At 53.9% G+C, this 14,236-nt stretch overlaps 1 protein-coding gene across 1 annotated transcript in view; it reads right to left on the bottom strand.

Annotated features, from left to right (window-relative positions):
* Nucleotides 1-2,080: 2,080 nt before the first annotated feature.
* The window catches only part of SLC15A5 (solute carrier family 15 member 5), a 57,306-nt gene continuing 45,150 nt past the window's right edge, over nucleotides 2,081-14,236 (bottom strand). The window contains exons 4-9 of the mRNA XM_072150533.1: nucleotides 10,699-10,919; nucleotides 10,120-10,306; nucleotides 9,799-9,987; nucleotides 7,978-8,109; nucleotides 4,693-4,801; nucleotides 2,081-2,574 (exon numbers count right to left, since the gene is read on the bottom strand). Of these exons, the coding sequence (XP_072006634.1) occupies nucleotides 2,439-2,574; nucleotides 4,693-4,801; nucleotides 7,978-8,109; nucleotides 9,799-9,987; nucleotides 10,120-10,306; nucleotides 10,699-10,919 (974 nt within the window). The 3' untranslated portion in view covers nucleotides 2,081-2,438. The remainder of the gene's footprint in view (nucleotides 2,575-4,692; nucleotides 4,802-7,977; nucleotides 8,110-9,798; nucleotides 9,988-10,119; nucleotides 10,307-10,698; nucleotides 10,920-14,236) is intronic.

Raw genomic sequence — 14,236 nt, 5'->3', positions numbered from 1 at the left:
ATCTCTGGGGCATTCAGCTGGAACTGGATCGAGGACTTCAGACCCTATGAAGGTCCACTGTGTAATCCCTGCTAATGTTTTGGGCTCTGCTACATTGACAGAGACCGATCCAACTCTGGAGCTAGGACTGAGGCCCATAGAGCCCCAGTAACTAACCACCTCCTTTTAGCTAAAAATTGTTTCCATCACATCCCCATAAATCAATTTGACCTTATATTACCTGGAATTGGAGGGGGCATGTCTTGTTTGGCCAACCCCTCCCATCTACTCCTCCCCATGCCTTATGCCTCCTTACTATTCAGCAGTTCATGTCATGTGACCTGGGCATCAAAGTTCATGTACCCTTTACATTTGCAAAATGTACCCCATGTGTGGAAATGATTACATGAAATCACAGCAGCCTCTATGGATTTTTACTTCTCTCCATCCTCCATGGACTTCTACTCCTCCCCATCCTCCATGGACTTCTCCTGCTGTCCATAATCCCTGATCTTCTGCTCTTCCCCACCCTCCACGGACTTCTGCTCTTCCCCACCCTCCACAAACTTCTCCTGCTGTCCATAATCCCTGATCTTCTGCTCTTCCCCACCCTCCACGGACTTCTACTCCTCCCCATCCTCCATGGACTTCTCCTGCTGTCCATAATCCCTGATCTTCTGCTCCTCCCCACCCTCCACGGACTTCTCCTGCTGTCCATAATCCCTGATCTTCTGCTCTTCCCCACCCTCCATGGACTTCTGCTCTTCCCCACCCTCCATGGACTTCTCCTGCTGTCCATAATCCCTGATCTTCTACTCCTCCCCACCCTCCATGGACTTCTCCTGCTGTCCATAATCCCTGATCTTCTGCTCTTCCCCACCCTCCATGGACTTCTCCTGCTGTCCATAATCCCTGATCTTCTGCTCTTCCCCACCCTCCATGGACTTCTGCTCCTCCCCACCCTCCATGGACTTCTCCTGCTGTCCATAATCCCTGATCTTCTGCTCTTCCCCACCCTCCATGGACTTCTGCTCTTCCCCACCCTCCATGGACTTCTGCTCCTCCCCACCCTCCATGGACTTCTCCTGCTGTCCATAATCCCTGATCTTCTGCTCCTCCCCACCCTCCATGGACTTCTCCTGCTGTCCATAATCCCTGATCTTCTGCTCCTCCCCACCCTCCATGGACTTCTCCTGCTGTCCATAATCCCTGATCTTCTGCTCTTCCCCACCCTCCATGGACTTCTGCTCTTCCCCACCCTCCATGGACTTCTCCTGCTGTCCATAATCCCTGATCTTCTGCTCTTCCCCACCCTCCATGGACTTCTGCTCTTCCCCACCCTCCATGGACTTCTGCTCCTCCCCACCCTCCATGGACTTCTCCTGCTGTCCATAATCCCTGATCTTCTGCTCCTCCCCACCCTCCATGGACTTCTCCTGCTGTCCATAATCCCTGATCTTCTGCTCCTCCCCACCCTCCATGGACTTCTCCTGCTGTCCATAATCCCTGATCTTCTGCTCTTCCCCACCCTCCATGGACTTCTGCTCTTCCCCACCCTCCATGGACTTCTCCTGCTGTCCATAATCCCTGAACTTCTACTCCTCCCCATCCTCCATGGACTTCTGCTGCTGTCCATACTCCCTGAGCTTCTGCTCTTCCCCACCCTCCGTGGACTTCTGCTCCGCTGGAGGCTGCTGTTATTTTATGGTCATATACATACAGTACAGAACGGTCAGTTGAAATACGGGGTCGTGGTTTATGGCAACGCAGAGAGAAGAGTTATGAGCCAGGAAAGCTAATTTGCATATTTAAAAAAATGACTGTAATTAGGATACAGGGCCTCACTGGCAGCTAATTTGAGGTGATGTGGGGGGATCTGTTACCCCTAATCAGCAGCCATTGTTAGCCAGGGTGGTCAAAATCTAGGAACAGGTCTTCTTTAACGTTTATCACCACTGCTTCTGGAACTTTCCAGGGTATCAGCCAATCAGGAGCAGCCTCACCATGTGACTTCAAAAGATTCACAAATCCATAATAAAAGATTAACCCTTTAGTATATCACATACATACATAGAAATAAAAATACCCTCTCAGGGCAGTAGATGTCAGCCTGGGAAAGAGATAACAATAAAAGGTGGCACAGGAGAGATTGCCGGCCCTCTCCAGCCGACCAAAAGACATTAAGGGGTGAAAAATTTAGTAAAGACCCCACCTGCGGGTCATTCTACATCATCATGTGACCATGATATGGCTATGACTAGTCTGTACCCTGTCCAGCAGGGAAGGTGGGGTCAATGTGCATGTCCACCAGAAGATGCCCCCGACCTGTCACCACGGAGCGTTTTGCTTTAACTACAATCTTCTTGATGTGAAGGACTCCACAGTCCCCAGTGATGTGTCCATGAGGTCCCACCTGGAGCTCCACCTCACACTCTGTATTACTGGAAAGGTGAAGGAGGTTATAATGTTGTCTCTATGGGGCCAAATGTGGTCGGCCAAGTGTAGAACCTGAGTGACCTCTCATGGAGCAACAGCTTCTCCTCCCGAAAACTTGATTTTAATCCTTGGTCACACTGATCTTCAAGATCCCAAAATCTGTGAAAGAACAGATCCATGAAATTCCCAAGCTGTCCAAAATCAAATGCATCATGAGATTAGATGTGGTCCTCAGAGAGATGAAATCCCCGTAGCTTATATATGATATGATGGTGGTGGTCATCTGGCCCATGGATAGACCTCCCCCTCCCCGGGGCTCATGGATAGATGGGATCTCCCCTCCCCGGGGCTCATGGATAGATGTGGTCTCCCCCTCCCCAGGGCCCATGGATAGATGTGGTCTCCCCCTCCCCGGGGCCTATGGATAGATGTGGTCTCCCCCTCCCTGGGGCCCATGGATAGATGTGGTCTCCCCCTCCCCGGGGCCCATGGATAGATGTGGTCTCCCCCTCCCCGGGGCCTATGGATAGATGTGGTCTCCCCCTCCCCGGGGCCCATGGATAGATGTGGTCTCCCCCCCCTCCCTGGGGCTCATGGATAGATGTGGTCTCCCCCCTCCCTGGGGCTCATGGATAGATGTGGTCTCCCCCTCCCCGGGGCCCATGGATAGATGTGGTCTCCCCCCTCCCCGGGGCTCATGGATAGATGTGGTCTCCCCCTCCCCGGGGCCCATGGATAGATGTGGTCTCCCCCTCCCCGGGGCTCATGGATAGATGTGGTCTCCCCCTCCCCGGGGCCCATGGATAGATGTGGTCTCCCCCCTCCCCGGGGCTCATGGATAGATGTGGTCTCCCCCTCCCCGGGGCCCATGGATAGATGTGGTCTCCCCGGGCTCATGGATAGATGTGATCTCCCCCCTCCCCGGGGCCCATGGATAGATGTGATCTCCCCCCTCCCCGGGGCCCATGGATAGATGTGGTCTCCCCCCTCCCCGGGGCTCATGGATAGATATGGTCTCCCCCCTCCCCGGGGCTCATGGATAGATGTGGTCTCCCCCTCCCCGGGGCCCATGGATAGATGTGGTCTCCCCGGGCTCATGGATAGATGTGATCTCCCCCCTCCCCGGGGCCCATGGATAGATGTGGTCTCCCCCCTCCCCGGGGCTCATGGATAGATGTGGTCTCCCCCCTCCCCGGGGCCCATGGATAGATGTGGTCTCCCCCTCCCCGGGGCTCATGGATAGATGTGGTCTCCCCCTCCCCGGGCTCATGGATAGATGTGATCTCCCCCTCCCCGGGGCCCATGGATAGATGGGATCTCCCCTCCCCGGGGCCCATAGATAGATGTGGTCTCCCCCTCCCCGGGCTCATGGATAGATGTGGTCTCCCCCTCCCCGGGGCTCATGGATAGATGTGATCTCCCCCTCCCCGGGGCTCATGGATAGATGTGGTCTCTCCCTCCCCGGGGCTCATGGATAGATGTGGTCTCCCCCTCCCCGGGGCCTATGGATAGATACGGTCTCTCCCTCCCCGGGGCCCATGGATAGATGTGGTCTCCCCCTCCCCGGGGCTCATGGATAGATGTGGTCTCCCCCTCCCCGGGGCCTATGGATAGATACGGTCTCTCCCTCCCCGGGGCCCATGGATAGATGTGATCTCCCCCTCCCCGGGGCTCATGGATAGATGTGGTCTCCCCCTCCCCGGGGCCCATGGATAGATGTGGTCTCTCCCTCCCCGGGGCCCATGGATAGATGTGGTCTCTCCCTCCCCGGGGCCCATGGATAGATGTGGTCTCCCCCTCCCCGGGCTCATGGATAGATGTGATCTCCCCCTCCCCGGGCTCATGGATAGATGTGGTCTCCCCCTCCCCGGGGCTCATGGATAGATGTGGTCTCCCCCTCCCCGGGGCTCATGGATAGATGTGGTCTCTCCCTCCCCGGGGCCCATGGATAGATGTGGTCTCCCCCTCCCCGGGGCTCATGGATAGATGTGGTCTCCCCCTCCCCGGGGCTCATGGATAGATGTGGTCTCTCCCTCCCCGGGGCCCATGGATAGATGTGGTCTCTCCCTCCCCGGGGCTCATGGATAGATGTGGTCTCCCCCTCCCCGGGCTCATGGATAGATGCGGTCTCCCCCTCCCCGGGCTCATGGATAGATGTGAACTTTAGTTGTTGATGTGAAGGTCAGAGATTTATCACTTGATAAGAACTTTATTAGATGCCGCATTGTAAACTGAGATGATAAGAAGGAGCAAAGTCTGGAAAACTCCAGATGTTACCTGTGAGACGTCCACCAGAACATCACAGAATTCACCAACATCCCCAAAGCCAAGACGAAGAAGAGGAGCTCCAGGTGCCCCCCGGCCAAGACGTCTGGAAACCAGTCACCTGCAAAGAGGACAGACAGCAGTGATATTATACAGGAGGAGGGGACAGATAGCAGTGATATTATACAGGAGGAGGGGACAGACAGCAGTGATATTATACAGGAGGAGGGGACAGACAGCAGTGATATTATACAGGAGGAGGGGACAGACGGCGGCGATATTACACAGGAGGAGGGGACAGACAGCAGTGATATTATACAGGAGGAGGGGACAGACAGCAGTGATATTATACAGGAGCAGGGGACAGACAGCAGTGATATTATACAGGAGGAGAGGACAGACAGCGGTGATATTATACAGGAGGAGGGGACAGACGGCAGTGATATTATACAGGAGGAGGGGACAGACGGCAGTGATATTATACAGGAGGAGGAGACAGGTAGCAGTGATATTATACAGGAGGAGGGGACAGACAGCGGTGATATTATACAGGAGGAGGGGACAGACAGCAGTGATATTATACAGGAGGAGGGGACAGACAGCAGTGATATTATACAGGAGCAGGGGACAGACAGTGGTGATATTATACAGGAGGAGGGGACAGACAGCAGTGATATTATACAGGAGCGGGGGACAGACAGCAGTGATATTATACAGGAGGGGGGGACAGACAGCAGTGATATTATACAGGAGGAGAGGACAGACAGCGGTGATATTATACAGGAGGAGGGGACAGACGGCAGTGATATTATACAGGAGGAGGGGACAGACGGCAGTGATATTATACAGGAGGAGGAGACAGGTAGCAGTGATATTATACAGGAGGAGGGGACAGACAGCGGTGATATTATACAGGAGGAGGGGACAGACAGCAGTGATATTATACAGGAGGAGGGGACAGACAGCAGTGATATTATACAGGAGCAGGGGACAGACAGTGGTGATATTATACAGGAGGAGGGGACAGACAGCAGTGATATTATACAGGAGCGGGGGACAGACAGCAGTGATATTATACAGGAGGGGGGGACAGACAGCAGTGATATTATACAGGAGGAGAGGACAGACAGCGGTGATATTATACAGGAGGAGGGGACAGACGGCAGTGATATTATACAGGAGGAGGGGACAGACGGCAGTGATATTATACAGGAGGAGGAGACAGGTAGCAGTGATATTATACAGGAGGAGGGGACAGACAGCGGTGATATTATACAGGAGGAGGGGACAGACAGCAGTGATATTATACAGGAGGAGGGGACAGACAGCAGTGATATTATACAGGAGCAGGGGACAGACAGTGGTGATATTATACAGGAGGAGGGGACAGACAGCAGTGATATTATACAGGAGCGGGGGACAGACAGCAGTGATATTATACAGGAGGGGGGGACAGACAGCAGTGATATTATACAGGAGGAGGGGACAGACGGCGGCGATGTTATACAGGAGGAGGGGACAGACGGCGGCGATGTTATACAGGAGGAGGGGACAGACGGCGGCGATGTTATACAGGAGGAGGGGACAGACGGCGGTGATATTATACAGGAGGAGGGGACAGACGGCGGTGATATTATACAGGAGGAGGGGACAGACGGCGGTGATATTATACAGGAGGAGGGGACAGACGGCGGTGATATTATACAGGAGGAGAGGACAGACAGCAGTGATATTATACAGGAGGAGGGGACAGACGGCGGTGATATTATACAGGAGGAGGGGACAGACAGCAGCGATATTATACAGGAGGAGGGGACAGACGGCAGTGATATTATACAGGAGGAGGGGACAGACGGCAGTGATATTATACAGGAGGAGGGGACAGACGGCGGTGATATTATACAGGAGGAGGGGACAGACGGCGGCGATGTTATACAGGAGGAGGGGACAGACAGCAGTGATATTATACAGGAGGAGGGGACAGACGGCGGCGATGTTATACAGGAGGAGGGGACAGACGGCGGCGATGTTATACAGGAGGAGGGGACAGACGGCGGTGATATTATACAGGAGGAGGGGACAGACGGCGGTGATATTATACAGGAGGAGGGGGCAGACGGCGGTGATATTATACAGGAGGAGGGGACAGACGGCAGTGATATTATACAGGAGGAGGGGACAGACGGCAGTGATATTATACAGGAGGAGGGGACAGACAGCAGTGATATTATACAGGAGGAGGGGACAGACAGCAGTGATATTATACAGGAGGAGGGGACAGACAGCAGTGATATTATACAGGAGGAGAGGACAGGTAGCAGTGATATTATACAGGAGGAGGGGGCAGACAGCAGTGATATTATACAGGAGGAGGGGACAGACAGCAGTGATATTATACAGGAGGAGGGGACAGACAGCAGTGATATTATACAGGAGGAGGGGACAGACGGCGGTGATATTATACAGGAGGAGGGGACAGACGGCAGTGATATTATACAGGAGGGGACAGACAGCAGTGATATTATACAGGAGGAGGGGACAGACAGCAGTGATATTATACAGGAGGAGGGGACAGACGGCGGTGATATTATACAGGAGGAGGGGACAGACGGCGGTGATATTATACAGGAGGAGGGGACAGACGGCAGTGATGTTATACAGGAGGAGGGGACAGACGGCGGCGATGTTATACAGGAGGAGGGGACAGACGGCGGCGATGTTATACAGGAGGAGGGGACAGACGGCGGCGATATTATACAGGAGGAGGGGACAGACGGCGGCGATATTATACAGGAGGAGGGGACAGACGGCGGTGATATTATACAGGAGGAGGGGACAGACGGCGGTGATATTATACAGGAGGAGGGGACAGACGGCGGCAATGTTATACAGGAGGAGGGGACAGACGGCGGCGATATTATACAGGAGGAGGGGACAGACGGCGGTGATATTATACAGGAGGAGGGGACAGACGGCGGCAATGTTATACAGGAGGAGGGGACAGACAGCAGTGATATTATACAGGAGGAGAGGACAGGTAGCAGTGATATTATACAGGAGGAGAGGACAGACAGCAGTGATATTATACAGGAGGAGAGGACAGGTAGCAGTGATATTATACAGGAGGAGAGGACAGACAGCAGTGATATTATACAGGAGGAGAGGACAGGTAGCAGTGATATTATACAGGAGGAGAGGACAGGTAGCAGTGATATTATACAGGAGGAGGAGACAGGTAGCAGTGATATTATACAGGAGGAGGGGACAGGTAGCAGTGATGTTGATTTGTACACAAACCTTTTGATGCGATAAATGTCACCTCAATCAGTAAAGCCCCTAGAAAGCAGCCGAGTGCTTGGAACGTGGTCATCGTTGTCATACAGACCCCCCGGATCCGCGTCGGGGCCAGGCAGAAAGTGATGAAAGAACCTGTGGGGACCAATCACATTATCAGCTCAATTGTCCCACCCATGAGGAGTCCCTGTAACTTCTGGCTGCTGGGTTGTCCTTTAGTGGACCTTATAACTGCAGCAGGACCACCTCCAGGAGACCCCTGAAGAAGCCTCTCATTTCCCTGCACATTGGTGGTCTCTCCTGTGTGGATATACTTACTCTCCATATGGATGATACTTACAGGCCGGCCCCCCATATGGATGATACTTACAGGCCGGCCCCCCATATGGATGATACTTTCAGGCCGGGGCCACCATATGGATGATACTAACAGGCCGGCCCCCCATATGGATGATACTTACAGGCCGGCCCCCCATATGGATGATACTTACAGGCCGGCCCCCCATATGGATGATACTTACAGGCCGGCCCCCCATATGGATGATACTTTCAGGCCGGGGCCACCATATGGATGATACTTACAGGCCGGCCCCCCACATGGATGATACTTACAGGCCGGCCCCCCATATGGATGATACTTACAGGCCGGCCCCCCATATGGATGATACTTACAGGCCGGCCCCCCATATGGATGATACTTTCAGGCCGGGGCCACCATATGGATGATACTTACAGGCCGGCCCCCCACATGGATGATACTTACAGGCCGGGGCCACCATATGGATGATACTTACAGGCCGGCCCCCCACATGGATGATACTTACAGGCCGGGGCCACCATATGGATGATACTTACAGGCCGGCCCCCCATATGGATGATACTTACAGGCCGGCCCCCCATATGGATGATACTTACAGGCCGGCCCCCCACATGGATGATACTTACAGGCCGGGGCCACCATATGGATGATACTTACAGGCCGGCCCCCCACATGGATGATACTTACAGGCCGGGGCCACCATATGGATGATACTTACAGGCCGGCCCCCCATATGGATGATACTTACAGGCCAGACCCCCACATGGATGATACTTACAGGCCGGCCCCCCATATGGATGATACTTACAGGCCGGCCCCCCATATGGATGCTACTTACAGGCCGGGGCCACCATATGGATGATACTTACAGGCCGGCCCCCCACATGGATGATACTTACAGGCCGGGGCCACCATATGGATGATACTTACAGGCCGGCCCCCCATATGGATGATACTTACAGGCCAGACCCCCACATGGATGATACTTACAGGCCGGGGCCACCATATGGATTATACTTACAGGCCGGCCCCCCATATTGATGATACTTACAGGCCGGGGCCACCATATGGATGATACTTACAGGCCGGCCCCCCATATGGATGATACTTACAGGCCGGCCCCCCATATGGATGATACTTACAGGCCGGCCCCCCATATGGATGATACTTACAGGCCGGCCCCCCATATGGATGATACTTACAGGCCGGGGCCACCATATGGATGATACTTACAGGCCGGCCCCCCATATGGATGATACTTACAGGCCGGGGCCACCATATGGATGATACTTACAGGCCGGCCCCCCATATGGATGATACTTACAGGCCGGCCCCCCATATGGATGATACTTAAAGGCCGGCCCCCCATATGGATTATACTTACAGGCCGGCCCCCCATATGGATGATACTTACAGGCCGGGGCCACCATATTGATGATACTTACAGGCCGGCCCCCCATATGGATGATACTTACAGGCCGGCCCCCCATATGGATGATACTTACAGGCCGGGGCCACCATGGCTTCAGCCATTCCCAGGAAAATATACTGTGGAGTCAGGTGGAGGCAGGACATGGAGGACACCAGCAGGACCTTCCCCGAGAGCGTCTGCTCCACCACAGGGAAGCCCTTGCGATGGATTTCATAGATTCCAGCGATGAGCAGAGACGCAGCGGCCACAACCTGACCACAAACTGCGGAGAAGAAGAAGGTCCATGGATGGAAACAAATGTTCTGCCCTTTTTTGTGACACAGGAGGGATCATCCTCACACCATGGGGGGGGGGCAGACCATAGGAGCCGTAAGGGGCTTATGATGAGACTCACCTATGGCCATATAGGGCAGCTGTCTGTACCTTCTACTGGACATGAGGAAAGAGTGGACGCTCTCCAGACAAGGAGCCAGGAGAAGGACGGGGATGATACTGATGACCTTCATGGCAGCGACCGGCAGCAGGAACCCGTTTAGGCTCAGGTTAGAGTTCATGGACTGAATGAAGTATCCAGAAGAAACCTGCACAAAGTGACAAAACCTGAGACATTACAGGGGCCACAGGCACCTGGGGGTCCAAGGTACAGAACCAGCGTTTAGGGGATCTGCCCTATGGAAAGTGTGTAGGGGTCTTGTCCAAGGGGCAACATGTGAGGGTATTGCCCAATGGGCACCGTGTGAGGGTATTGTCCAATGGGCACCGTGTGGGGGTCTTGTCCAATGGGCACCGTGTGGGGGTCTTGTCCAATGGGCATCGTGTGGGGGTATTGTCCAATGGGCACCGTGTGGGGGTATTGTCCAATGGGCACCGTGTGGGGGTTTTGTCCAAGGGGCAGTGTGTAAGGAGAGCTTCTGAGGGCATATGAGGTATATAGGCTACGGACCGCTATGGGACCACCCTACGTGTCACCCACCTGGGCAGTACAAATCCTGTAAAGAACCTGCAGGCCAAAAAGTGGAAGTAGCCGGAGCAGCAGCTTCACATTCTCAACCTGGAGCTCACTGAAACATCCACCATGATATTCTTTGGCGCGATCCAACCAGCTGGAGACGTGTCCTCCAACATGGCGATAAGGGTGGAAAGACATTCGTCCTGCGTTTATAAACACCCCGAGCGTCATCCTAAGGGAAGCGGCTGCAAGAAAAAAATATGTGACCAATCACTAGAACACATCACCAGAGCGAGCGAGACCCTGACTATAACACATCACCAGAGCGAGTGAGACCCTGACTATAACACATCACCAGAGCGAGCGAGACCCTGACTATAACACATCACCAGAGCGAGTGAGACCCTGACTATAACACATCACCAGAGCGAGCGAGACCTCGACTATAACACATCACCAGAGCGAGCGAGACCTCGACTATAACACATCACCAGAGCGAGCGAGACCCTGACTATAACACATCACCAGAGCGAGCGAGACCCTGACTATAACACATCACCAGAGCGAGCGAGACCCTGACTATAACACATCACCAGACCGAGCGAGACCCTGACTATAACACATCACCAGAGCGAGCGAGCCCCTGACTATAACACATCACCAGAGCGATTGAGACCCTGACTATAACACATCACCAGAGCGAGCGAGACCCTGACTATAACACATCACCAAAACGAGACCCCGACTATAACACATCACCAGAGCGAGCGAGCCCCTGACTATAACACATCACCAGAGCGAGACCCCGACTATAACACATCACCAGAGCGAGACCCTGACTATAACACATCACCAGAGCGAGACCCTGACTATAACACATCACCAGAGCGAGACCCCGACTATAACACATCACCAGAGCGAGCGAGACCCCGACTATAACACATCACCAGAGCGAACGAGACCCTGACTACAACACATAACCAGAGCGAGCGAGACCCCGACTATAACACATCACCAGAGCGGGCGAGACCCCAACTATAACACATCACCAGAGCGAGCGAGACCCCGGCTATAACACATCACCAGAGCGAGCGAGACCCTGACTATAACACATCACCAGAGCGAGCGAGACCCTGACTATAACACATCACCAGAGCGAGCGAGACCCTGACTATAACACATCACCAGAGCGAGCGAGACCCTGACTATAACACATCACCAGAGCGAGCGAGACCCTGACTATAACACATAACCAGAGCGAGCGAGACCCCGGCTATAACACATCACCAGAGCGGGCAAGACCCCAACTATAACACATCACCAGAGCGAGCGAGACCCCGGCTATAACACATCACCAGAGCGAGCAAGACCCCGACTATAACACATCACCAGAGCGAGCGAGACCCTGACTATAACACATCACCAGAGCGAACGAGACCCTGACTACAACACATAACCAGAGCGAGCGAGACCCTGACTATAACACATCACCAGAGCGAGCGAGACCCTGACTATAACACATAACCAGAGCGAGCGAGACCCCGACTATAACACATCACCAGAGCGGGCAAGACCCCAACTATAACACATCACCAGAGCGAGCGAGACCCCGGCTATAACACATCACCAGAGCGAGCGAGACCCCGACTATAACACATCACCAGAGCGAGCGAGACCCTGACTATAACACATCACCAGAGCGAGCGAGACCCCGACAATAACACATCACCAGAGCGAGCGAGACCCTGACTATAACACATCACCAGAGCGAGCGAGCCCCTGACTATAACACATCACCAGAGCGAGTGAGACCCCGACTATAACACATCACCAGAGCGAGCGAGACCCTGACTATAACACATCACCAGAGCGAGCGAGACCCTGACTATAACACATCACCAGAGCGAGCGAGACCCTGACTATAACACATCACCAGAGCGAGCGAGACCCCGGCTATAACACATCACCAGAGCGAGCGAGACCCTGACTATAACACATCACCAGAGCGAGCGAGACCCCGGCTATAACACATCACCAGAGCGAGCGAGACCCTGACTATAACACATCACCAGACCGAGCGAGCCCCTAACTATAACACATCACCAGAGTGAGCGAGCCCCTGACTATAACACATCACCAGAGCGAGACCCTGACTATAACACATCACCAGAGCGAGACCCTGACTATAACACATCACCATAGCGAGCGAGACCCCGACTATAACACATCACCAGAGCGAGCAAGACCCGACTATAACACATCACCTGAGCGAGCAAGACCCGACTATAACACATCACCAGAGCAAGCGAGACCCCGACTATAACACATCACCAGAGTAAGCGAGACCCCGACTATAACACATCACCAGAGCGAGCGAGCCCCTGACTATAACACATCGCCAGAGCAAGCGAGCCCCTGACTATAACACATCACCAGAGCGAGCGAGACCCTGACTATAACACATCCCCAGAGCGAGACCCCGACTATAACACATCACCAGAGTGAGCGAGACCCCGACCATAACACATCACCAGAGCGAGCTTCTGACTATAACACATCACCAGAGCGAGCAAGACCCCAACTATATCACATCACCAGAGCGAGACCCTGACTATAACACATCACCAGAGCGAGCGAGACCCCGACTATAACACATCACCAGAGCGAGCGAGCCCCTGACTATAACACATCACCAGAGCGAGCGAGCCCCTGACTATAACACATCACCAGAGCGAGCGAGCCCCTGACTATAACACATCACCAGAGCGAGCGAGCCCCTGACTATAACACATCACCAGAGCGAGACCCTGACTATAACACATCACCAGAGCGAGCGAGACCCCGATTATAACACATCACCAGAGCGAGCGAGCCCCCGACTATAACACATCACCAGAGCGAGACCCTGACTATAACACATCACCAGAGCGAGCGAGACCCTGACTATAACACATCACCAGAGCAAGCGAGACCCCGACTATAACACATCACCAGAGCGAGCGAGCCCCTGACTATAACACATCACCAGAGCGAGCGAGACCCCGACTATAACACTACACCAGAGCGAGCGAGCCCCTGACTATAACACATCACCAGAGCGAGCGAGACCCTGACTATAACACATCACCAGAGCAAGCGAGCCCCTGACTATAACACATCACCAGAGCTAGCGAGCCCCTGACTATAACACATCACCAGAGCGAGCGAGCCCCTGACTATAACACATCACCAGAGCGAGCCCCTGACTATAACACAAAACCAGAGCGAGCGAGCCCCTGACTATAACACATCACCAGAGCGAGCGAGACCATGACTATAACACATCACCTGAGCAAGCGAGCCCCTGACTATAACACATCACCAGAGCGAGCGAGACCCCAACTATCACACATCACCAGAGCAAGGGAGATCCTGACTATAACACATCACCAGAGCGAGCGAGACCCTGACTATAATACATCACCAGAGCGAGCGAGACCCCGACTATAACACATCACCAGAGCGAGCGAGACCCCGACTATAACACATCACCATAGCGAGCAAGACCCTGACTTTAACACAT

Source organism: Engystomops pustulosus, chromosome 4 (genome assembly GCF_040894005.1).
Source record: "Engystomops pustulosus chromosome 4, aEngPut4.maternal, whole genome shotgun sequence".
Classification (NCBI taxonomy): Eukaryota; Metazoa; Chordata; class Amphibia; order Anura; family Leptodactylidae; genus Engystomops; species Engystomops pustulosus.
Note: the sequence above shows the minus strand (reverse complement) of the source record. Positions and strands in the feature narration are given on the sequence as shown.